The following is a 26,840-nucleotide window of genomic DNA, read 5'->3' on the forward strand; positions in this document are numbered from 1 at the left end:
GAAGGAGGAAAACTTGAAGCCTTCAACAGATTTCCATTATGTCTTATTGGCCAAAAATGTGCCATAGGTCTATTCCGTATATTGGCTAAGACTGTAAGATTTACCCATTGGTGGTGGGAAGGGGTTCATTCCTTCCAGAACCACATAGTGGCCAAACTTGGAGTTTTGATAGGGAGAGGGAGAAATGGTAGTTGAGTTTGCAACCAACAGTGTCATGAGTGGGTGTAGAAGATAAAATCTGAGCATACTTCTCCTGTCAGAGAAAGTAGGAAGTAGCCATGCAAGAGAATAAGGGGCACATGGTCAGGGCACCCCCAGCATTTACTGCAAAGAAGATATTTTAAGAAGGAGGAAGATATCAGTGTGCTGAGTGCTACAGAATAATCAGGTAAAATAAAGATGGAAAAATAACCACTAGATTTGGACTTGGAAGTCCAAATTGGTGATGTTCATGAGAGCAGTTTCTGTAGAATCATGGATGTCTCTGGAATTCACACCTGTGTCCCCTTCTTCTAGTGGCCAACTCCATGCTTTACCACTGTTTTCCTGGATTCTATGGACAGCTTCTCCCTCACTGATCCCTCAGACTGGAGAAGATCAGTGTCATATTGCAGAGGTCTTTCCATGCCAAGCTGAGCAAATGATAATTACGTCAGTCAGTAGTAGGGAGCTGATGGAGGTGCTTGAGGGAGGGAATAACTTGATCATAGCTGCCTTTTATGGAGGTTAACCTGAGAGAGTGGTGCAGGATGGAATGGAGGCTGGTGAGCCTGGAGGCAGGAGGAGTCTCCCTAGTCCTTTACTTTTGCCTGCCCAGCATCCATTCCCCTTTTTCTTGTGCTAGGGCCCCAGCTGACCTTTAGAGATATTCCTTCCCCACTTTCAGTCCACAAAGTTTGGGTGGGAGCTACTCTTCCATCGTTTCTGGTGGAAGACACATGACCCAAGCCTGGCTTTGTGAGAGTCAGTAACTGGACATATGACCGGTTTCTGGCTAATCAGACAGCCTTACAAACTGGCTTCTTGGGAAAGAGGCAGTCTCTTTCTTTGAGCACCTGGATCCAGCTGTGCCTGAAGTTAGTGTAGACTTTTGATTTAAATGAGCCATTACATTCCCTGTTTTGCATGAACAGGCTGAGTTGGATTTTTGCCACTTGTGTCTTAAGGAGCCTCTAATAATACAATAACTCGGGCATATGGGGATGGGAGTTCTAGATACGGACAAAGGGAGAGTCAAGGTTGATCTTGGAGGTCTCTTCCTGGGAGGATGGTATAAGCAAATATGGAAAACAATTCACTCATTCACTTATTCAACACGTGTTTGTTGAGTACCTACACAGTGCCAGGCTCTGTTCTAGATGCTGGGGATACAGCAGTGAGCAAAACAGGTGAACACCCTCGCCTATACCAAACATTTGCTCTAGTGGCTCAGGAAATGTTAGGTACATTTATTCTGTTACTATGATTATCAGCGTCATCCCTATTTATAGAGGTGGAAACTGAGGCCTTAAAAGGTGAAGTCACACAGCCAGTGAAGGGCTGAGTGAAGATCTGACTTCATCTCTTTATAATTTCCAAATCGGCTCTGTCCACCCCACCAGGCTGGGGAGAGAGAGAGAGAGAGAGAGAGAGAACACACCCACATGGAAATGACTTCACGCTCCAGAAAGAACAGTACAAATTGGTCGAGAGGAGTAGAATAGGCATTTTCTACGTAAAGGCTGTGGAATCCGCTGCAGGATGGAAACATGATCAGGAGAGGGTGAGATTTGATTCACAAATCATACTGGTTTTAGAGCCGGAAAAAGGTCTTTGAGATCAGATTAATCAAGAATCTGATTAAGGAGGGGTGCTTGTGGCAGGGTCTTAAAAGAAGGGAACGGTATTGGCAGGAGAATCTGTAAGTCTATGGCTGCCTAATCACTCCATGAGCCACATCCTCAATCAGACGCTGAATCAATTATTTTCTTTCTTTTTTTATTTTTATTTGTTGGATGCTGATGAGAGTCAGGGAGGAGTCCCGGTTAGTGGCACTTGACAGCTTTTGCTGTTGCTGCTGAAATCATTAGCCCCCGCCAATAGCCCCCAGACCTTGCAGGTCTGCAGGCTGGAGATACACACACAATGGTGCATTTAAAAAAAATTCTCCAACAGGAGCTGTGACTCATACACATTTCTGCTTGGATGAATAAAAATACCGGGAGTGAAAGATGGATTAGTCACTGGGACACAGTTTGCTTTTGAGAGCTGAGTCCCCCACAGTTGCCCTTGTTTCTCATTAGCTTCTGAAATTTGGAAACGGAACTGCTACCCTGATGCCTACCAGGGATATGAGATGAAGCCTGGTTGGGTGGGTTGTGGGGCTTGGGGACAAGAAGGTGGGCTCACGGAGCAGGACTAGATTCCTCGGGTGCAACAGTTGAGTTGCACAGGTTATCTACTGCTAGCTTCTATTCTGACTGGCCTTTTACCTGGGTTGTTCGTTGGGACCACCTCTAAATTAAAGTCATTCCTTCCTTCATTCCTTCACTCATTATTCCTTCAATCAGTCTATTGCAGGTGAGGTAATGGGTTAGGCTCTGTGTGGGACCCCAGAATGGATTGAGACAAGGGGTTGACCAAGAGCTAAGAGCAGGAAACATAACATAAAATCTACATAGAGATTTAGAGAAAAGAGAGACCTCTTTTTCACCTCACTCAGAGATTGGCAAATTGGTCTGCTGGCTATTGTTTTTATAAATAAAGTTAAATTGGAACGCAGCCACACCCATTCATTTACATATTGTCTTTGGCTGCTGTTAGCGCTACAACAGCAGAATTTTGAATAGTTGGGACTCAGAGTATATGACCCATAAAGCCTAAAATATTTACTATCTGGCCCATTACAGAAGAAGTTTGCCAACCCCTAATCTAACATAGATTAGGGATTTGCAGTTGTAAACAACAGAACCCACTCTAGTAATTTTATTAATGGTTATGGGGAGTTCACAGAATCTCCAGGGTGCCCCAAAAGCCAGTCTTAGAGGCCAAGCCCTCAAGAACAATGTCCAAACCACCCCGTGGGATGGTTCCAGCAATGACCCTGCTGAGTATAGACACCCCAACTGGCAATGTTGACTGGATAACTGAATGTCAAAACCTCTGCTGTCACTGCCCCCCAAAGCTGATGCCTCTGTGATGACTTTGGTCAGGGAAACAAAATACATACAAACCCTACGGCCCAGCAATTCCTTTTCTGGTAAACAACCTAAAAAACCTTGCTCACAGATGCAAATGGAAATATGTATGAGGTCGTTCGTCATAGCGTAGGTTCAAGGAGTTAGGGGCATTGCTGTCCAGCACTAGGCAATGGGTACGTAGAATATGGCTTCATTGGCTAGGGTTAATATTTGCCGCTCTAATAAATAGACCCTAAAGTATGTAAAGTCTTAGACCCAATGGAAATTTTAGTTTTTGTTCAAGGTGAACGTGACTGATTGGTGGTCTGGCTCCCCTTACTGCAGGCATTCAGACCCAGGCTGAGGGGAGCTCTGCCACCTTCAATCCACAGCTTCAAAGGTCACTCTGGGGGCCTCACCCCACTAGTGTAGAAGGGAAAAGAGTGTGGAGGAGAGAGAACACATGGGAGAAGTTTCTTGGGTCAGCATCCATGGGCTAAAGCTCCTTGATGTGGCTCCACTACCTGGAATGGAGACGGGAAAATGTAATCGTTCGCTGTGTCCTGGAAGAGAAGGAGATGGCTTTTGGGGAACAGGCAGGTGACACCTGTGCACAATGGGATACTAAGCAAGAGTCAGAAGTGATGCGTTTTATTTACAAGGAGCAGCAAGAATGATGTCAAAAACAGGATGCTGAGTGAAAAAAGGAAGGTAGCATCCCATGTGCAACTGTACCATTTATGTAAAATTTTAAAAACAATCATCAAACAACACTTTAACTTTATCTCTTTATATATAATTTTTACTATGTCTATTTGGATACACATATATCCAAACAAATGTATGGCAGATGGGTAGAAGGAACATACTTTAAATATATCTGAGTGGGTGTCTGTGGGGGAGGGGGAAATAGGAGGAGGGGGATGGGTGATGAAGGCGAAAGTACGTGAAAATAAAACGAAACAGACATCATACTCAGATGCCACTGATGGTGTGCTGCGGCCTGAGGAGTGTGGTTGACTAACTGTGTACATCTGAGGTGCAAAGTAAAAGAAGCAGAAAAAAGCATCGTATTGAAGAATAAAAGTACTATATATACACTGTAGAAAATATGGGAAATATAAGTACAAAGATGAAAACGAATACCCATATTTCCACTGCCCAGATGTAACGACTCTTGTTATTTTTACATATTTCCTTCCTGTCTTGTTTGGCTGGGTATGTAACACATATTGACAGTATTGAGATCGCAGTCGACGTGTAATTTATATTCCACTCTTTTCCTCCCTATTTATCCGTTTATCATGACCATTTTCCTAGTCCATTCAATAGACTTTAATAGCAGACTTTAATTTTCCCAATTGTGGATATACCTTAATGTATTTCATGCTTTACCTGTTAATGAGAATTTAGATCCTTTCACATGTGGGGCTCTGATCAGTACCACTGCAGTGAACATCTTTTATGCATCAAAATTTTTCTGAATGTGTGATTATTTCTGTAGTTTAGTTTCCTTGAATGAGAATAACTTGGTCAAAATGTTGTGTGTAGGTGTGTATATTTATATATATTTATTTTATTATTATTTTGATACATTTTAACTCAAGAACACATAGAAAAAAGTGCATAAGACATGAAGGTAAATCATAATAAATGATTCGAAAGTGAACCTTTGTGAAAGCACCGCCTGGGGTAAGAAATAGACCACTGCCAGCCCCTAAAGCCCCTGAATGGCTCATCCAAATCCTAGACCCCTCCTCCCCAACCCGGGAGGAAACCACTGCCCTGAATTGTACGTAAACACTGCATTCTTTTCTTTATAGCTTTACCATCCAAGTGTGCGCCTCTAAGCAATGTAGTTTAATATTGTCGGCTTTGAGCACTATATACCTGGAATCATACATAATGCGGTCTTTTATATATGACTTCGTTGGCTCAGCATTACGTCTCTTAAATTCATCCACGTTGTTGCATGGAGCTTTGTGTAGTTCTTTCTCCACCACAACTTCTCTTTTGTTTTCTCTGAATCTGTAAGTTTTGTTGTCTGCGTCAGTTTCACACTTCTGCGTTCCTAAAGTTGGGTGGTAGGGGAAGAATCTCCTTTCATGTGTGCTCTTCAATTGTTTTCAAGCATTTTGTAAGATCTCGTGACATCATCTGGAAGATCTCGTGGTATTCTCACATTCCCTTGGAGAGCTGGTAGAGCAGGATTCTTAATATCCCCATTTAACAGATGAGGAAACAGACTCAGGGCCATGAAGGTAATGGCTGAGTGGGAAACTTGCCCTCTGCCCCATTTCATGAGGGGAAACAAGATCATGGGAGACTCCATTGCTATGTCCAGTCTTCTCAAGGAAGTGAGGGAAACTCCACAATTGGAAACAGACTCTAGCATCTCTTCTGGTGTCCACTCACTGGATGCCTCAACTCTGAGTATTGGTGTGGCTTGAGTCTCTGTCCTTGTCCTCTTCTCTATCCACATGCCCTCCCTGGGTGATCTCATCCGATCCCATGGTTTTAATTATCACTTATATTCAGACTTGCCTCCTGGTTGGCCTTCTTCCTGAACCCTGGGATTGTATGTCCGAGTGCCCACTCAGCATCTCCATATGACTATTGAATTTGACATCTAACATGGCCAAAAACAAATTCTCCATGTCTCTCCAAACCTGCCTCTTCCACAATCTTCCCCATCCCGGTCAATTCCAACCCCATTCTTTCAGTTGCTCAGGCCAAAAACCTCAGGGTCACATTTAACTCTCTTTCTCTCTCCTCACCCCACTGCACTTCAACAAATCCTATAGGTTCTATCATTAGGACATATCCAGAACAGACCATTTCCCCCCATCTCTCCTGGGGTCACCTTGGTGTAAGCTATCAATATTTCTTGCCTGGACTGTTGCAGTACCTTCCTCACAGGTGTCACTGCTTCTGACCTCACCCCCTATAGTCTCTTCCCAGAGAGCAGTCCGAGGGATCTTGTTAGAACCTGTCAGATCATATCTCTCTTCTGTTCAGAACTTTCATTGGCTTCCACTTACCCAGAGAAAAAGCCAAAGTCCTTATGGCCACCTACCCAGTTCATATATCTGGCTTCCCTCTACCTGCTAACTGCATCTCTTCCTACTGCCCTTCCCCCTTGCTTTTTCCACACCTGGCTGCTCCTGCCTCCAAGCCTTGCATTTGCTGTTCCCTCTGCCTGGAACACATGCAGGAGCTGTTCCCTCATCTCTTTTAGGTCTTTGCTAAACTGTCATCTCCTGAGCGAGACCTTCTCTCACCCACTGGGGATGCCAGGCCCAGCACTCCCTGTCTTCTTCCCTGCTTTATTTTTCTCCATTGTCATTACTACTACCTGGCAGACATGGTGTTTGACTTATTGGGGCTTTTGTGGCCATTTCTTGTGCCACTAGACTGTCAGCTCAGGAGGGCAAGGACTCTTATCCGTTTTGTTCACTGTTCTCAGTACTTAGAAGAGGGCCAGTCACTCACAAGTGAGGTTTCTCCCAACCTGGAGTCCAAAACGAGTATCAGAGATATTCATTCATTCAACTAATATTCAGGAGTGCTTGGCACTGTTCTATGATGAGGGAAACAAGATTCTTACAGTCCATGGGCAATACCTGAGATGTGGCTTGGTGGGGGTTTAGGGTCCGACACACCTGGGTGGCAAAGTATTGGCCATTCGGGTGGGAGTAGAAGTGAAGTGTGAAACTGTGATTTCAAGTTCTTGAAAGGACCAGGCATCTCCTTCTCTTTCCCCTTTCTCTTTCCATTGGTTGAAATGTGGCGCTAGAATAGCCACGTTGGAGCACACAGTGAACACCACACATTAAGGATGGTGGAGCTACAAGTTGGAAGGAGCCTGGGCTCCGACACCTTGAGGTCTCCATACCTGACTATAACGTGAGAGAGAAATAAGCTCTATTTAATTTATTGTTTTTTGGGTCTTTTCACAGTGGCTATCTTTATCCTAACTAATACAGTGACCTTGATCAGTTTCCTTTCTGAGCCTCAGTTTTCTCATCTGTGAAAAGGAGACAATCATAATAATACCTACCATGAAGGGCAGTTGTGAGAATGTGATGTCATCTCTTAATAGTGCCTGACACATAGCACACACTCAAAAAATGGTAACAGTTATTAGAACTTTCCCCCTTTCCACAAAGCCTCCAGGAATGGAATTTACCCAGGACATTTGGAAGGCAGGCTGCAGCACAAATGGCATTTGGAAAGGGTGTGGCTATTTGTATTTCTGCTGGCTAAAAAGGAAACCGTTAGCATTCAGTAAAAGATACCACTGGGATTGCCAGTTGTCTGGATTTGACTGGGTAGCTCTATTTTTTGAGCTTCCAGTCCAGGAAACAAACTGAAAAAAGAAAAAAAAATCCAGACGTATAAGTGTGTGTCCAGTATGTCTGTTGAAACCATCTGGCATCCTGGCTGAAGAATTTCAAGATACACCATCCAGATGAATCTCTGTCCTTGACTAAGTGGTAGAATTTCCTTTTATGCATTAATCTCTTTCTGAACCTTTAAAAAGAATTTTACCCCTAATCTAGGCTTCATGTTGAAAACCTTAGGTCTTTGCTTCATTGGGAAAGCAATATGGTGGAGAGTAGCACCGCTCTGGGATATCTGCATTTTAAGAGAGAAGTAGGAAGAGAACAATACTTTTTTCAAAGCATAGGGTGACCATAATCCTCCACATTGGGATGTTATTAATACTTATTCTGGGACAACAAGTACAAACTGGGATTGTCCCCCGAAAACTGGGGTGTTTGGTCATCTTATCAATAAATGAATTAGTTTATTTGAGTGGGGAGAAATCTAGGAAAAGGAAGGCGTATCAGTTAGGATGTTTTCGGCTGCAAGTAAAGGAAACTTGACTCAACTGGCTAAACAACAACGAAATTTTATTATCTTATTATACAAAATTCTACAATTTTATTAGCTTATTGTACAAGAAGTCCAGAGGCAGGGTGGTTCCACAGTTGGTTAATTCAGGAGCTCAGTGACATCAAAGAGTCAGGTTCTTTCCATCTGTCATTTTGCCATCTTTCACTGGTCGGCAATGTCCTCCCTCATGGTGTCAAGATGGCTGCCACACCTCCAAACATCACGGATTCACCCAGTTATAATATAATAGCTAACACTTAGTTGAGTGTCAGGCAGCATTCTAAACACTTTGGATCTATTAAGTATTTTAATCCACGCAACAACCCTGTGAGGTCAGAACTCTTATTGGCCCCATTGTACAGATAGATACATCAAACCCAGAGAGATTAAGTCACTTGCACAAAGTCACACAATACAGAAATGGCGGGGCTGGGATGTGAATCCAGGCAACTGGTATTGAGAGCTACAATAGTGTCCAAAGGCTGAAAAAGAAAAAGGAAGGCGTTGTCTGTGGCACGGCTGGGATTCAAACCGAAGGTTCTAAGCATTTCCCTCTCTGTTTCCTCCAGGCTATATTGCCAGTGCTTTCTGGCAGTGATATGATTTGGCAAAGTTCTGGAGCCCTGACTTAATATGGTATCTATTTGTTCTCATCAGACTTTGAACTAGAGTCTTCTGGGGAAATTTGCTTCTAACAGCAAGACTGCCTTTGGAGAAGTTTTGCCTTGGTCAGTCAGGATGGGTGGCTCAACTAAGTTGATTTGGAAGAGAATTATAGCGTGGTCTGAAGAAATAAACCCTGGCCTGTGTGCTAGCATTGGTTTTGGTTGTTCAGACGTTGTGTCCAATGCCAAAGGTGGAGATGCCTCTCTCCTCTTCTCAGAAAGCTGCTCTTGGTGCTCAGAATGGGGAAAAGACTCCCTAGGTAGCTGGCCTGACTTACTGAGAACTCATTTGCATTTGGAAAATGATGGTAATCCTGGGTGGTCTGATTACTCATTTCTCACTTGGTTTTTCAATTTGGGTTGGAACAAAATCACCCCTTGTTTTTCCTTGTTTTATCATAATTATTTTTTCATTTAATCAGGGCTTGGGAAGGGGGTCCTTTAAATCCCGAGCCTGCAGAATCTGAGAGGGTCTTGTCAGGGAAGAAGGAACCATCTGTCTAACATTCCCAAGCAGCATTAACTTCTTCCCTACGACTGTGAAACTCATGCAATAGAAATCAAATGGAATTCCCCAGCTATTTGTGAAGTACATGGCAACAGAAACTCTAAAATTGTCCCTGTAGAAGTTCCCTATCATTATTATCACTTTTTTTTTCCTGCTTTGAACTGAAAGGTTTTTATTTTTTCTCTTTTTTCTCTGTTCTTTTGGTGAATGTTTCCCAGCTATGGCCTGTTTTAAGCCCTGTTCTGGAGATAAATAGGGAGCTAAAGTCTCCCCCCACTGGAGATCCTGAGGGCATGGGGGGAGGTGATGGGGAAGAAGGGAGAAGTCAAGGCTGAAACAGGGGTAGGAAAAGGAAACCTACCCGTTTGTGTTGCTTAGTCGTTTGTTGCTCTGTGCCAGGATTAGCTGGGAGGCAGACAGGCCGTGGGCCAAGGGAGTCCCCATTGATGTCAAGTGTTGAGTTCCCTGCCTGAGTCATGAGATCTGGGGTAGGCTGTGACCTGAGATACAGTTCTGAAGGTGCCACCAACCAACTCTGGAGAAGCTAAAAGTATCTCACGTATTTTTCGTTTGTTTGTTGATTATTCATTTGGGTATTGTCCTTCCCTCCACCCCTGGACATAGTAGGTGCTTCTGGCAGACACTTAGGATGACAGAACCCCAAGTCATCTAGGCAGCCACGTTCCAGGAGATGGAGCAGGACTGTTCTAAGTTGATGGTGACAACCCTGTTCTTCACTGGGTACTAGTGAAGGGTGGTCACGTGACCCAGTCTGGCCTGTGAGGTGTAAGGGAAAGCCTGATTGCTGGGGGCTTTGGGGAAAGTATTCTATCTCTGATGAGAGGCACAGAGAAGAGCCCCCTTTTCCTTTTCTTTTGTTTCCTGCTTTGGAGTTGTGTTAGCAGGTGAAGTTCCTATTGTAGCCACCATCTTGCAACTCTGAGGCCCCAAAGTTTGGAGAAAAAGCCACCATGATGAGCTCAAAGGTGCCTTGGTCCTTGATGATGTCACCAAGTTCTGAACCAGCCAGAAGAACCAACCTCCTCTGGGTCTTTTGTTACATAAACAATGTCCTTGTGTTTTAACCCATCAGTAGCCCATTTTTCTCCTCCTTGCAGCCAAATGCATCTGAATGGATTCAGCACTTAATCCACGAGTTGAATAAATAGAAACCTTCCCTTACTGAGTGCTTGCTATTTGCTCTGAGCACTTTCCATGCATTAACTTAGGCCTCTTTGCAACAACATTATGATGTAGGTATAATTATTATCCTCAGTTCACAGATGAGGAAAACGAGGTAGAGAGAACTTAAGTAATTTATCAAAAGTTGTATCACCTTTCACTGGGGGTGGAATGGTGGGGAGAAATAGCCCAGATGAATCTACTGAGGGAGTAACAGAATGTAGATGGGATGGGGTGGGCCAAGGGTGGGCTCCATCCACCCATGCGGAAATGTTTGGAGGGTCTTATTGGAAGTGTGGGCCAATTCTTGGATGAAGCATGGGATTTATGTGCATGTGCACACGTGTTTATGAAACGTTTCTCTAAAAGTGAAGTGAATCTTCTGTGGTTACAGCTGGGAAGGGAACTAACATTTACTGAGCACTTAGTATGTGCCAGCTCTCTGTGTCAGGTACTTTGTATCAGTGGTTCTCAACTGGAGGCGATTCTGTCCTTTAGGGGACATTTGGCAATGTCTGGAGACATTTTTGGTTGACACACTGGGTAGAGAGTGCTACTAGAATCTAGTGGGTAGAGTATGCTACGAAATGTCCTTCAAAGCACAAGATGGCTCTCCACTACTAAGAATTACTCCAAATACCAACAATAGTCCTGAGGTTGAGAAACCCTGCTTTACATACATTGTTTTCTCTTACAAAGACTCACATTTTAGAGATTAGGCAACTGAGGCTCAGAGAGGTGAAGCGTTTTGGCCAAAGTACAGAGCCAGTTAGAGTTGGAGCTGGGATACAAATGCAAACCAGTTTCATTCCACAGCCATGCTGCTCCCACTATGTACTCCTCTTGTGGTAGATAGAATTTAAAGATGAGGCAACCAAGGCTCAGAGAGGTGTTGTGACCAGTCTAAGGTCACACAGCTATGCTACTCTAGAGACCTCTACAGTTTTCTGAGAACCTTGGGAGTCAGCCATCTTTTGGATACAATTGACTCCACTACCCAAGCCTGGTAGGCTCACCTACCTCACACCGTTTACTCACTGCCCAGGGGAACTTCACTCACCCAAGGCCCAGATCAATTGCCAACGCTGTCCATTATCCTAAAGGAACAGAGCTTAGAGGGCAGAAGCTACCCACCCCATTTTTGTCCTGTGTCTTTAGGCACTTCCAGTATTTACCCAGAGGCCAGTGGGAGAACAATCCTGGGTGTTTGGAACAGAAAATAAATAATAATGTCACTCCCTTAAAGGATAATTAGTCTACAGGGGATATTATATGAATCAGTTAATACACTGCAGAGACAATACAATCTCTGGTAGGGATTGTGTAGACAGTTTGGGGAATAGGGTCTGGCCAAGAGGGCTGTTTATACATTTATAGAGAACTTTCTAGGTGCTGGACACTATCCAAAGTACTCCCTATGGATTAACACATAACCCTATGCAGGACCCTGTGAGCTAGGTACCATTTTTATTCCCATTGTATTGATGAGAACACCGAGGCACGTGAGGAAACTAGCCTAAGGTCACCCAGCTGGCAAGTAAGGTAGCTAGGATTTGAACCCGATCACCGTATCTTCCTATGAGGCAGGTGAGGTCGCTTTCGCTTGTCAAGCGTTTGCTAATTATCAAGGTCACACACAGCAGCCTGGACTAGGAGCCGGGTTCCCAAGGCCTTATCCTGGGCAGTGGGTGGATGGGAGGGGGGCGCGGGCAGGGCAGTTGCCACTTGATTAGTAACTGAGAACAGATAATTTCTTCTGGGAAAGGTGGGAAGGGCTGGTTCAGTTCATGGGGGCAAAGAAGTTCAGAAAGAAAAAGGAAGAAAGGAAAGAATAAGGGAAGAGAAAAGAGGGAGTGAGAGAGATCGAGAGAAAGAATCGCGCATCTTCCTTCTCAAGGTCGTGGCAGAATACCAGGGCACCCAAAAGGCTGGGTGTCCCAGAGGCCACACAGCTCGGTCGGGGGCCGACCCTTTTTCTTCCCAGGGCTGGCGCGGGTCGGGGAGGGCTTGCTCCTGAGCGCCTCCGCTGCGAGCTTTCCCAACCCGGTGTTTACTCAGTCGGAGCAGCTGCCGTGGCGGCCGGACCTGCGTGCGTGTGCCTGTGCGCGCTGAGTGTCGCGTGTACCGGGTGGGAGTGGCGTAGCCCGCGGAGAGGGTGGGGGCGCCACGCGTCCCAGCGTGGAATTGGTGCGCTCGCCTCCGAGCTCCGCGGGGTTCCTTCCGGAGGGCTCCCGCCCGAGCGCCCCGAGAGCCCCCGCTCCGGTCGCGCCGAGCTTCCGACGTCGCTGCAGAACGCCGCGGCGCGTCTCTGCGGCTCAGCGCGGCGTGGCACTTGGCAGACGCTCCCTGGGCGGTGCGAGCATTGGGGCCCGCCGTCTGGGAGCCCCGAGGGCCGCCTCCTCCCGCCCCTGGGCCAGCCTCCGCGCTTTGCCTCCGCCCCCAGTCCCTCCGACCAGCCTGCTTGCTGCTCCATGCGCTGGGCCCGCCGCTGAGTCCGGCCCGGCGGCGCGCCCCGTCGGGATGGGGCGCTTGGACGCTTGAGTCACCGTTCGGCGCGACCTCCGTGCGGGGGAAGGAGCCGGCGCCGCGCGGCCTCGCTAGAATGGAGGTACCCGGCGGCAGCGATCCCAGCGGCGACGGGGCTGGGGATGGTGCCCACCCGGACCCCCGGGCCCCCGGCGCCGCTGCACCCAGCTCCGGCCCGTGCACGGCAGCCCGGGAGTCGGAGCGCCAGCTGCGCCTTCGCCTCTGTGTCCTCAACGAGATCTTGGGCACTGAGAGGGACTACGTGGGCACCTTGCGCTTCTTGCAGTCGGTAAGTGTGTCCCAGAGAGCGCGGGGACAGCGGAGCGCCGGGGCCTCTGCGCGGAGCGGTCCCCACAACCTGTGGCCGCGGTCCCTGGGGGTCGCAAGAGTTGCTTCTGGGGCTTCCGCAGGGGACGTAGAGAAGTGAGGAGACCCGGGCTCCTCCAGAGCTGGGTTGTCGCCTCCCTGGTGGGCCCGCAGTCCCGCCTCAACCCGGGGTCTCCCGCATTCCGTCCCCACCCCCCTCAACCCCCGGCACGGTGCCCTTTTGTCTTTTTGTTTCTCCCTCCCCGCCTTTCAAATAGTTTTAAAATTAGTTACATCCGCGGGCTCTGGGACCCAGGCGCCGGGAGCTTTCGCTCCTGAGTTGTTTTCCCCGGGGCTTTCTTGGTCGCCTAGTGCACCACCGACTCCTCATCCAGAACGGATCCTGGAAATTCTAGAGCCTAGCGTCCCGCCGCGCCGAGTAGAGTAGGACAAAACTCAAAGCCGGAGGAGGAACGGAGGTGGACAAAACCCCAGAGTAGGACCGTGGTCCCCACTCATACGCTTTTGCGGGAGCTTGGAGAGAGTGGGGTTCGAGCTCACGACTCGGTAGTCCAACCCCCGCCCCCACCCAACTCCAAGTGGGAAAACCACAGCGACATATTCTGTAAAATAACAACTGAGCGCTTACTATGTGGCAGGCGCCTACATGTGACAGAAGGTTTAACCTTTACAAGTGGCTCACGAAGTAGGGACGAGTGTTTCTCCCATTTTTTTAGATGGGAGAGTTTAGTTCCAGAGAGGTTGAGTAACTTGCCCAGAATTACACAGCTGGTTAATTGAGGATAGTGGGTTTTGAAGCGGGGCAGGCCCAGCCGGTGCTCTAAACCCCTATCCTATGCTGCATTTTGTTTTCTTCTTCTTCTTCCTCTTCTTCTTCTTCTTCTTCTTTTTTTTTTTTTATGTGAAAGGGAGGAAGGGACCGCTTCCCTACTCTCCTAGGAAGTGAGAAAAGTGGCTAGGGAGTGGAGGGGGTGGGATGGGCCGCAGCCTTGCTGGAAGTTAGGAGACTCCAGGGCTTTAATCTCTGTGCCTCCTGCTGGGACCTCATTTACTCCCTTCTCTGCTCTAGGAAGTCTTTTAATCCTAGTTCAGGAAGGACTGGTGGGGGCGGTGGTGGTTCCTTAGAGACCTCAGAGCCAAGCTCTGCAGCTTCCAGTCTCTGAGGGGAAGAGGGAGACTCTGGCATCCTCTGGGGTCCCCAGTAGCTTGGGGGTGTAGTTGAGGCTGTGTGAGGTCCGAGTTCCATCTCAGGGAGGAGAGAGACCTTCTCTCTATGAAAAGACGTGTTGTGTGTGCGTGTGTGTGTGTGTGTGTGTGTGTGTGTGTGTGTGTGTTTTGGAGGGCCGGGTAAGTTGTACAGAGGCATTGAAAACCATTTGGCTAAAGGACCCTTCTAGAAAGAAAGGCCTGTGAGAATAAGGCAGGGTTAGCATTTCCCCCCCATCTCTCCCTCTCACAGTTGAAAAAAAAAAAAAAAAAGAATCTGCTCAGTTTGAAGCTGGCTGTTTCTGAATTAAAGATGTAGCCAGCCCTGGCATCTCTGAACAATGTCAAGTTCTAGGCAACTCCTCACTTCTCCATCTGAGCCACTCCTTGCTCCTCAGTCAGGAAGGGAGAGAGGAAAGACAAACCGATTTTTGTGTTAATGGGACAGAAAGCCCTTACCCTAGATGGTGTGGTGTGTTTCAGAACAGATATAAATTGCGCTTGGGTTAACTGTGGTTTTAAATTGTCCACGTGTAGAGTCTGAGGAAGCTGGGATAATGAAAATTGATTGGAATCAATCATTCTTGTTAAAGAAATATGAAAAAAAGATTTCTCTGCTTCCACATTATCTCTTTGGCACTTTAAATTTGCTGAGTTCTTAATTTTTTTTTTTTTGATTGACCTTTCAGTTCTGAGATGAGCTGGTTCCAACTTTGACATCTTGGATCAGTCATGCCACCTGTCCTGGACTCAGTTTCCCCACCTGTAAAACGAAGGGAGGGGAATCCAGGCGTCCTTTTTGCGTTGTCCTTTTGGGTGTCCCCAAGCTGGTGCCAGAAATGGACTGATTGTGTAACATGACCAGCCATACCTTGTTTGTGAGCTGCAGAAGGCCTCTCTTGTTTTGCTCCACTAGAAAGGGCCCCTAAACAACCCAAGGCCTTTTCGTTTGGAAAACCCAGGGCTCAGAGCTTCAGGAACTGCTAATTACCCAGGCTTTCCACGCAGCAGCGAGGCTGGCAGCCTGCAGGTTGTGATTCTCTTCTGTCTTCCCACTCTCTCCTCCCAGCCTTTATACTTGCTAAGGGATTTTTGCCCCCTGCTCCTGGCTCGGGAGAATGGAAGAACGCTCAGTAAACCCTCCCTGCTTTTAATTCCATGTGGCAGAGGCAGACCTCGCTTGAAGGGCTGCCCTGGCCTCTGTGTCCCTGCTTTTAAGGTTCCTTTGCCAGTAGAAACGAAGCCTTTGTGTAGACTGAGCATTGTGGGAGGTGTAGAAAAGTCAGGTCTAGGTTTCTACACTCAAGGAGATGACAGTGTCGTGGAGGGTGGCAAAAAGGGGGTTTATAAAAATTCCAGTGCAAGGCTAGGCTCTGGAGGCAGACTGCTTGGGGTCGTGTCCTGGGGCTCTGTGACCTTAGGCAAGTGGCTTAACCTTTCTGAGCCTCACTTTCCTCATCTGTAAAATGGGGGAGGATAATAGCTCTTAGAGGGTTTTTAAGAGGATAAGTGAGTTATATAAATAATTGGTTGGTGCAAAAGTAATTGCAGTTTTTGTCATTATTTTTAACCTCTTAAACCGCAATTGCTTTTGCACCAACATAATATATATAAAGCATTTAGAACAGTGTCTGGCAGGCTGTAAGGCATATGAGTTATGATCATTAATTATTGTGTTATATGATAATTAAACAAATAATACAGGTGATTAGGGTTATAGGATTCCAGCACCCAGACAGAAGGGGTGGTCAGGGAGGGCTTCCTGGTGGAAGTGAGATCTGAGTCAGTGCTGAAAGGAGGGTAGGGACAGTAAGTGAATTTCCTTTTGACCGTCTAAACTCTGGCCACAGGAACCAGTGGTTTTATTGGGTTCCGGGCCTGGGACTCTGTGTTTTCTCCAGAATTTCCCCATCTTTCCACACTTCCTTCAATAACTGGATCGCACCTCCTCCCCCATCTCCAAGGGTAATGACTTTGGTGTGTTGTTTTGTGTGTGTTTATTTAAGTCATGCACGGAAAGGCAAGGACAGCCCTCTTGCAGAGATGCTGGATCTCTCTTGGGGGGCACTGCAGAGGTTGGGGGAATATTGCCCTGGCTTCTGACTCTGAACCTTGGCTCTATGTTGAGTGCACCCTGTGTGCTCTTGGGCAGTGTCGATAATGGTAACAACAATGGCAATGACAATATAGGAGCCAACACTGATTCATCACTTACTGTTTTAAGCACTTTGCATGTATCCTGTGGAGGGAGTGCTGTTGCGATCCCCATTGACAGAGGAGGAAACTGGGGCAAATATAGTTTAAGTGAGCTTCCCTGGGTCACGTCGACAGCATTGCCAGGATTTGATCCCAGGCTGCCCTCCCTAGAACTATGTCCCTAGCCACTTCGCAGACTGCTTCTGGCTTACAAAGAGCTTGGCACATGATTTATTAAGGTGGTAGAACTGGGATTCGAACCCAGACCTGTGTGACTCTGACCCTCTGCCTGTGCTTCCTCTGGTTACTTCCCCTGTGTGACTCCTTTTCTCTCTTCCGCAGAATGGCCAGAACTGTAGAAGGATGGAAATGTCAGGCTGCTGGGTTCCTCCTCTGTAATCCGTGTCCGTTCATGGCGTGAGGGTTGAGGGTGGGAATATGGAGCCTGGCTGCTGGTATTCAGATGCTGGTTTTACCCCACACCGACTCTAGGTGGCTCTGGCTCTGGGGCAGGTCACCAACCTGCTCTGTGGCTCAGTTTCCAGCTCTGTACAGTGGGCATAGTCTAGCACCTGGGTCATACGGGTATTGTAAAGCTTGAATGAGCTTGAAGCTAAAGCTCTTAGAACTGTGCCAGGCACATAGTAGGTGCTCGGAATGCTATGGTGGCTTTTTTGGGATATGCAGCAGTGGGGGCCAGATGACGTCATTGTTTTTGGGCTCAAAGTCTTGCCCCTTAAAGAGGAGGCTGAGTGAGCCTTGGGCCCACCTGCCTCTTGCTTGGATTGGTTTGGGATTCCTGCCTACAAGGGGGCAGCCCTCAGGGGCAGGTGCCAATAAGTCCTGGTGATGGGTGTGCCAGCTGGGCAGTGGTGGAAAGAGAAGGGGAGCCTGGGCGGATGGGCAGAGAGACTCCCTGGTGGGGGTTGGTCAGCACCCTTCTCAAGGGCTCCCCTTGGCTGGGGCCAGAGACCTATCAGTCTCAGGCATCCAGAGGGTCTGCCTCACCCGCTGGGCTGGGCCAGGGTCCGTGAAGATCAGGGGGTGTGGGCAGAGAGCTCCCAGAATGCTTTCTGTGGTTCTGCTTTTTTGGGGGTAGGAGACCAAAGCTTTCCTTCTCATTGGAGCTCTGCTGCCAAAACAAGAAACTGTGGTTTTGTGTTGTCACTATTTTTTTTTTCTTTTCAATGTTCTCTGCTCCTAGTCTGACACCAGGGAGCAGTGCTGCGGGGTGGGGGTGGGGGCTCAGTTTTCATTCTGCAGTCACTGAAGCAGAGTGGCCTACCAGTGACTTGGGGGCTTTCACAAGGTTGTATTGCGAAAAGTAGGCCACTAAGAAATGTGTATAACACAGTTCCGCTTTGGGAAAATAAACAATAACCATAGTATACACATGTACTTTGTGTGTATAACATTATAGGAGTTTGGAGAAAAGGCTAGACAGATGTGTATCTTGTGGAGAAAAGCAAGCAGGAAAATAAGAAAGGGAAACTGTACTAAGAAGTCCTATTTGTTATTGCCTTTTCGTAGAAAATTATGCATACGGACATGCGTTTTTACAAAATGCCAACAGAATTATATTTTCAGCACGACTGTTAGGTTTGTGCACCAGCGATAGTAATAATAATTTGCTAACACTTATATAGTGCTAAATGTTCGCAAGTCCTGTGTAAAGCATTCTCTATGTATCAACTCAAAAGTTCCAGTAATTATTGTGCTTCCCATTTTAAAAAGGACACGAAGGCACAGAGAGGCCAGGTCAGTTTCCCAAGATCACACAGCCTGACTAACCTGGGATTCAAACCCAAGTATTCTGCCTGCATAGCCCACATCCTTTCCCATTGCCCTGAACTGCCTCAGCATGGTGCTGTGCCCATGACCAAGATTACGGCCTTTGTGAGACCTCTGGGCAGCCCAGGTAGGCAAGAACCGTGAAGCCAAAGGTTTCAAATTACCTGAGCTTTAGGATACGGAAAAGCCTGGACCAGGCCATTTTGTACTGGGTTGAGCATCATCAGGAAGTGAGTGAAAATCTTTTGCTGATAAAATCCTGTGTCAGCAGGAGTTAGATGGGCCCTGTCTTTCACGTATGGCAAACAGAGCTGTGAAAAGCTAAAACCATAAAGAAATTAGTTGCTTTTCTCAGCGTGCCGGGATTTATGGAACGCGTGCTGTGTATTTCAGGCAGTGTTCTGGACCAGGAAAATGCAGCCATCAACAGGGCACGCGTGCTCCTTGTCCTGGGAAGGATGACCCAATGGAGATGCTAGAACTCACGCATTTGAATGAGTGTTTCTTCAAACGAATATACTGGACACACATTCACTATTATTCTGGTGTTTGCCCTTGTAGCTGGTTATCTGTCACTTGAAGAAGAGGTTGATGAGGTCGGTGTCCCTGGCTTTTGGAGGCTTCAGGGCACCCCCTTCTTAGAGAGTGTCCCCTTTATCAAGCCAGTGAGCAGAAGACCTATTTGGCTTGGGGCCACTCCCTCAGAGCAAGGAACCCACATCCTCTTTGCTTCACTTGCCCCCTCCACCCCTTAAAGCATTTGTACGAGTTAAGTCTTTGAAGCAGGCCATGCCTGGCTACAGAACTTGACCTCTCAGACTTGTGTGATTTCTGTCCTTTTTTCCAACAGGCACAGGCTGTCTGGCTGGAACCCTGGCAGGAGGTGGGTGATCAGGGTGGGGCTGACCCTCAAACCAGCATGTGCTGTCCCCCTAGCCTCATTCCCTGGGCACAGGGTGAGGTCAGCTGATTCCAGCCTCAGAGTTTAGGAGACATAGAACTTGAGAACAAGTTAGGGGTGGGGCATCTGAATCTCCTTGTTTTTTGCAGGTGAAACCACACCCCCCCCCGAAGAACCCCCCCCCCCCAGAAGTTGTAGTCCCCAGAGGGAGATGAACTCTAGTCAAGGGTGGTGGCCCTGCAGCTGGTCAGGGTTCCATCCTGAAAGTTCTGGGACGAGGGCTTGGGTGGCTCATGTCCTTCCCTGGGGATTTGTGTTTTTTGCCTGGATCAAAGGTCCCTCTTAAAGAGGTTCCATAGGGGCATTTCCGGACCTAGCAGCTGGTTTGGGGTGAATCCTTCCATCTTTCAACCCTCAGCACTGTTGTCATACTGGGATGCGATCATTCTTTGTTGTAGGGGGCTGTCCTGGGCATTGTAGGGTGTTTAATAGCATTCTTAGCCTCTACCCACTAGCTACCCATAGCACCCCCTTCCTCCAGTTGGGACAAATATATTAATATATATAAATAATATATAAATATATTACTATTTCATATACATAGCGTGATACAGTTTATTATTTTCATCCAGCCATGTATCTTGGGTTCATGGTTAAGAGCATGGACTCTAGACAGACGCCCTGGGTTCAAATCTCAGCTCCGCCCCTGTGTGACCTTGGGCAAGTCCTTTTGCCTCTCTGAACCCTGGTTTCCCCATCCGCAGAACGGAGATGATCGCAGCCCTCAGCGGGTTGCTGTGAGGAACCAGTGTAGTCATGCGCGTGCCTGGCCCAGCTGAGCACTCAGACGGGGTCTGTCTCGCCCCGGTACCTGCTGGGGCCTCTCCCGTTCTCCGAGAGGAAGCTCCCGGCAGGAAGGGAAGCCCTCTCGCCTCCCAGCCCTGTGTGGATTTTTAAGTTTATTTTTATTTTCTCAGCTCCTTGAGGACCAGAAGGGGATCTGCCTGCCCCTCTTTTGTCTTGTGGTCAGACACTCAATCTGTGTTTACCCTCCTGCTTCCTTCCCCAGGGTGGAACTGACAGATGATCCCTTGATTCTGGGCCAGGGGAGGCGAGGCTATTTCAGGCTGGCAGGACCAGGGCCATGAAGGCTGGTAGAGGCAGGTGGCATTGGCCACCAGGATCTGGGGTTTTGTACTTTTCCCCTTGCAGGGGAGGGTGGTATCATCTGTAAGGAGCTGCTCTCGGGCGGAGCAAGGCCAGGGTCAGAGCAGGGTGTGGGCAGTCAACGCATTCGTTCACTGGTTCATTTATTCATTCACTAACTGGACATTAAGCGCGTACTATGTGCCAGACGCTGGGCTAGGTGCTGGCATGTGCCCCGGACACGATAGACAAAGTCCCTGCCCTTGTAGAATCGTCAGGTGGGACAAAGAGATCACTTGAGAAAGTGACAAGAGGTGTAAAAATAGTAAGAACATAATCCACGGAGACCCTACTTTGTGTCAGGCATTGTGCTAAGTGCTTTGTGTGGATTATCTCTTTGAGCCCTTGCAACAACCCTCTGGGGTAGGATAGATAACACCATTGGGCCTATTTTGCAGATGGGGAAACTAAGGCCCAGAGAGGTTGAGTAACTTGCTCAAGTCCACACATTTGGGGAATAAGTGCACCAAGAAGGTAATGAAATGGGGATATGTTGGTGATAGGGATGGTGGCATCTATTGAGATGGAGCGGTCACGGAAGGCCTCTCTGAGGAGGAAGCATCTGATTTGAGTCCTGTGGCAGAGGAGGAACCAGCTGTGGAAAGAGTCAAGAGAAGTGTGTTCAAGTAGAGGGACAGAATGGGCCAAGGCCCTGAGGCAGGACCATGCTTGGCTTGTTAGAGGAACAGCTAGAGGCTAGAGTGGTTGGAGGGGAGAGTGAGTGAGATGAGCTTGGCGTGGGTCGCAGGGGCAGGCGGCATGAGCCTCTTAAGCACGGTGAGCAGTTTGGGTTCCATTCTTAGTGGGATGAAGAGCCCCTGGATGGTTTTGAGCAGGGGTGTGGCATGGTCTCGTTGATGCTCTGAAAATCAGAACTGCCAGTGGCCTTCCCAAGGTCCCAGCGGCCACCTCCTGCATCCAGCCTGGACACCCATCCAGGAGGGAGGACCACACCTTCCCCTCCCCCGAGCAAATTCCACGTCTGCTCCCAGGTTGTTGTGGGACCCAGGGTCGTCTCTGTCCCCTGTCTGGGTCTCAGCCTCCTCATGGTTACTGTGTCTGAGTCCAGCACCTCTGGAGATGTGTTGGCCCCTCTTTGTGGCCTGGACATGGACAGGCTGTGCGGTGGCCACTGGTGGGAAAGGCTGTTGATGTGAGATGGGTCCCTGCTTCCTGTGAGGGAGGGAGACACCCTTTGTTTTCTGTTCAGGAAACTAATTTGCATGATTAAAAACTGTTTGATGGCACCTCCAACTCCACCCTCCTCGCATTGTAGCCATCCTAACAACAGCTTACATGACATTAGCTCTCACCTCTGCCCTCTGACAGATGTCTTTTTCAGACCCATTTCAAAGGTGAGGAAAACCGAGCTGCAGAGAAGGTCAAGTGACTTGCCCAAGGAAACACGGTGGGGAAATGGCCAGGGCTATTGCAGTTGCCTCCTCCCTCTGCTCTCACCCTTGCCTCCCACATTCTGTTCTCCATACACAGCCAGAGGGGTCCAGTTAGCACTTATGTCAGCTCACACCCTGCCCTGCTCCAAGTCCTCCGGCCTCTCCCACTCCCTCAGCAGAAAAGCAAAGCCCTTAGAATGGCCTGGAAGATTCTGCAAGATCTGCCTCTGGTGCTTCACTCTTCTTCTTTTTTTCTCATACAGTTGTTTTTAATTGAGATATGTTTTACACACCATAAACCGCACTTTCTCAAAGTGTACGATTCGGTGGTTTGAATATCTTCACAAAGTTGTACCATCATCACCACGGTCTAACTCCAGAATCTCCTCTTGCTCATGCTCCTTCCCTCATCCCCTTTCCAGCCACATTTGCCCTTTTGCAGATGCGTCAGGCATGCTCCTGCCTAGGGGTCTTCTCACTTGCTCTGTCTGGAATGCTCTTCTCCCAGTCTTCCTATTGCTCACTGCTTCAGGCCTTTGTTCAAAAGGTCTTGTCCTTGAGAGGTCTTTTCTGACCTCCTCCCCCCACCATTCAAAATTGCACCCTACCCCCACCTCACCCCTTCCTATCTCCTATCCCTGTGTTCTTTTTTATTCACTTTGTCTCTCTGGCATCAAGAACAATGCCTGGCACATAGTAGGTGCTCATTAAATATTTGTTGAATGAAAAAAATTCTTCTACACACATGTTTATGGTTTCTTATGTAAAGCGATTATCTTGATGCATATAACTGCTAGGTATCTTTGTGCAGACCTTTGGGGATTGAGGACGGAGATATTATAGTTTGATGTTCTCTAACTTAACCAAAGGCATGGGAGTGGTGTGGGCTGAGGGGGTTCTGCACAGGAGAATTTTCTGCGCTGTCCTGCTCAAGCACCCAGCGTCTGGCCCAGACTGTCTGCATCTGAACTGTGTCTCTGCCCCTCAGTGGCTTTGTGACCCTGGGCAAGGAGCTTCCTGTCTCTGGACCTCGGTTTCATCTGCTCTCCCCACCAACCTCCTATTTCCCCGCACTCACTATTGCCTGGCCCCACCAGCTTTCTTTCTGTTTTTGAACCGTACTAGGCTGGTTCCAGCCTCTGAGTCTTTTCATTTGCTGTTTCTCTTGCCTGCAACACCTTGACTGTGCTTGGGATCAGGTGCCCCTTCCTATCTTTGAGTGTCACTTTGTCATAGAGCCTCCAGTCCCTTTCTCTAAGTCACCACACCTGTTCTTCTTTGTACTTGTCACTCTCTGAAATTATCCTGTTTACTTGTCTAGTGGCCGCCTCCTCCATTCGAATATAAGTCACTTGAGGTCAGGACCCTGGTCTGCTGGGTTCGCTGTTTAGTATCAGTCAAAGGAGTGAGTGAGTGAAAGGGATTGAATGGGGCACATGCTGTGACAGAGACCCTCCTGGGTCCTGTCACTTCCTTAATGAGTGGCCTTGACTTTGGGGGGCGTGGACTTCTGGGGGGAGTGGCTACAGACAGGCGTCCTTGGCCGCCTGCCCTTACCACACGGGGAGGGCAGAGGGAGCGCTGTGTGGTCCCAGCCGCCAGCTGTTGGCCAGCCCGGCCGTTGATTGGGTGGTTTTTAAGATGTATTTTCCCTTCATCACAAAGGTCATAAATACAGCGGGCGAGTGTGTGTCAAAGCACGTTTCCTTATGTCTGTTCAACTACAGGCACTCTGTCTGTGGAACCAAGTAGGGGACTATGTTTTGTGTGTGTCCCTGACTGTACATTTCTCCATACCTGCAGGGGTCTAGACACAAAATCCCAGTGTGCTGTATTTATGGGCAATTTGATATATTGTTTCAAAGTTAACTTTTTGGTAAATTTTTATGTTGACATTTCACGAATACAGAGGACTCCTGTATACCCTACACCCAGATTTACCAGGTGTTAGCCATTGGCTCCATTTGCTTTATCGTCCCCTCCACGTCTCCTCCCCCGTCTCCCCTGCACACGCACACATGCACGTACAATTATTCTCACTACTTTGACCTATTGAGAGTAATTATAGACATGATGCCCCTACATAACTCGGTATGTATCTCCTAAGAACACGCATATTCTCTTAGGTAAACACGGTGCAATGAACAAAATCAGGAAATCTAACCTGGATACTAAATTCTATACTCCACAATCTATATTCCGATTTCATCTATTTTCCCCCAAATGTCCTCTATAGCGATTGCCCCCTCCCCATTCCCATCCCCAATCCAGAGTCCAGTCCTGGATCGCACATTATATTTAGTCGATCTGTCACTTTGGTGATTGTGCTGGTGGTGGAAACTCCGCTAAGATGAGGCTCTGTCGACGCTTGTCCTGGGCCGCCACGTACCGGCCCGTGACCTTGGGCAATGACTCTTGGGCCTCCTTAGCTATAAAATGGGGAAATTGTTGTTCCCACCCTGCCGGCTCGTTCTTCTCCTCCACACATTTTAGGGAACACCTACTATGCGCCTGGTTCTGTTGTAGGTGCCAGGGATACAGCAGACTCAGGGCAGGTTGCCATCTGGGGCCCCGGGCGGGGCTGCTTATTTAGGTGGAGTGAAGCAGTAAGTGCTGGGTATGGTGCTGGCTCCGAGGGACACCTGCCATGTCCTGGCACATTTGCTGTCACTGCTCATAATATGGGCAATTTGGAAAATAAAGGTGAGTAAAAAGATCTCACCCTTCCAAACAGCCCTTTCAGCTTTTGGTGCATTTCTTCTCGTCCTGTGCATGTTGTCTTAGCCGAGGTGTGATCACACTGCACACACAATGTTATTTCTTGCGTCTCTTCCTTCTGAGTGCTTCCTCATGTCACGGCCAGCACTCTTCTCCACCAAACCTGCAGTGGCTTCATGATGAAACATGGGGGCTCATCCCGCGGTCCAGGTTGATCCTGGCTCCATACTGGCTGTGTGATCGTGGGCAAACTGCTTTGTTTGTGCCTCAGTTTCCTTATTTCCGAAAGTAGTGCGTACCTGTTAGATTGAAGGGGGAACTAGACGAATTCAGGTCTATAAAATTCTCAGAACACGGCCTGGCACATAGTAGGTGCTCCCGATACATTAGCTATCATCCTCATTATCATAATTGTTATTATTTTCCCCATTCCTTTTATATTGGGCATTTATATAGTTTTCAGTTTTTCAAAGTTACAGACCACGTGTCTCTTCATTCAAGCTGCCAGTTCTCTCATCGATTTCTTAACTATGGCTGAAGAAGCCTTGGTTCAGGGCCTTTTTTTTCTTTACTAACCCAAATAAACCACTGGCAACTGGAGTCCTGGAATCAGGTTGTCCGGGCTGCCAAAGACCAAGACATCATCTCAGCCATTCATCTGGAAGGCGAAACAGAGGCTCTGAGCCGTTTGGTGATGTGGCCCAGGCTTACCGAGTGAGTCTGTGCCTGAGATGGAACTTGAACGCACGTTTCCTGACTTCTGTCCCAGGAAGTTCTGCTTTTGTCCAACAGTCAAGATACCTTGGAGGTCAGAGGGAGGCTTAAGTCGTGTCCGGATGAGTTGGAGGAATCCTGTACGCCCACAGGATTTCTGTGTCTTCGGGAAACTTCCCTATCAGATTCTCTGACGTCAGTGACCCAAAGTGGTGTGTGTGTGTGTGTGTGTCCTTGCTGTAGGTCCAGGTCCTCTGCTAGCTGCTAAAGACAAGGATGTGATCAGAGCAGAGCCTCTTGCTGTCATTCATGATCCACAGGTCCATGGTACCACTGGTCCAAACGGGGTCCTCAGGCCAGCTCAGGCCTATAAGTAGGTTTTGTCAGGCCCGTACAGTGTTACATTTTTTTTATTCATTGCCAACTTTGAAAAATCAGGAAATTTCATACGAAAATCTATAGTTCTGGCTTCTGCAATAATCAGAAGATTTATCCACCTCAAGCTTGCATTCCTACAGGTGAACACGTAGTTGGAGCTGACTTAGCAGTTGCCTTCTTTAGGCAGGGCTTGCAGTTTTCAGTTTGCCACAGACCCCACTGTTCCCTAATATCCCTGACGTTGAAATCAAAGGTTGGTTGCCATTTTTCATTGGGATTGTCCTACCGTTTTTGTGTGTTTTTTATTTTTATATATATATATATTTTTTTTTTGGTGTGTGTTTTTTTAATAGTAGAGTTAAGAGGACAATGGAATATTTCTTCTAGCCCTTGTTTCTATTAAATGGAAAACTCCAAGCCAGACCAAGAGGGTCACATGTTCTTTTAAAAAGTAGGAGGTGGCAGGTAGGTCTTTGGAAAAAAGATGTGACTTTTTTAATAAGCAAAAATGTGTTTTAAAAAAATGTATTTAATAAGCAAAAAAGTGCTTTTCTGTTAAAGGGATACAACTTTCATTGCCATTATGAAGAACGTCCATCCCGCCACCCCTCACCCCTTTCCTGCCCGGCCCCTGTAGGCATTTGAGGTTGAGATGCATGTTCCAGTTTGTGGTGGTCCTTCTGTGCCCTGAGATGGTAGAAGGAGAGAAGGTGGTTCTCCCTTACAGAGGGTGATTCTGTTACCCCAACTTCCACTTCCTCTGGCCTGTGGCCAATCACTCTCCTTTTTTTCAACATCAGCTATTGAACTGGAGGTTCCCACATTCGTCTGTCTTACTCACTGAATCTTGTTCTGTACTTAACACTCCTTTGGAAGACCCTGGAGTGCAGACCCCAGAGAGGAACCCGTGGGTTCCTACAAGGGTGTGAGCGGCTGGGGCTGCCCTCTGGGGCCTCCTCGTGGACTGCAGAGCCCTGATACCATCCTAGTCAGGGCTGGCTTCTTCCTGTGCTTGTGCAACCCAGCAGTGACCACGCCCCTGCCTTCTTTCTCCCAAATCTAGGAGGTTTT

The 26,840-nt window shown here is 47.8% G+C and overlaps 1 protein-coding gene across 1 annotated transcript in view; it reads left to right on the forward strand.

Moving 5' to 3' along the window:
- The first annotated feature begins 12,513 nt into the window (after positions 1-12,513).
- Positions 12,514-26,840, forward strand: part of PREX1 (phosphatidylinositol-3,4,5-trisphosphate dependent Rac exchange factor 1) — a 178,627-nt gene continuing 164,300 nt past the window's right edge. The window contains exon 1 of the mRNA XM_088789076.1: positions 12,514-13,227. Coding sequence (XP_088645202.1) covers positions 13,015-13,227 — 213 coding nt within the window. The 5' untranslated portion in view covers positions 12,514-13,014. The remainder of the gene's footprint in view (positions 13,228-26,840) is intronic.

This window comes from Rhinolophus sinicus, chromosome 13, assembly GCF_057876585.1.
Source record: "Rhinolophus sinicus isolate RSI-liver-muscle chromosome 13, RSI-T2T, whole genome shotgun sequence".
In the NCBI taxonomy this organism is placed as follows: Eukaryota; Metazoa; Chordata; class Mammalia; order Chiroptera; family Rhinolophidae; genus Rhinolophus; species Rhinolophus sinicus.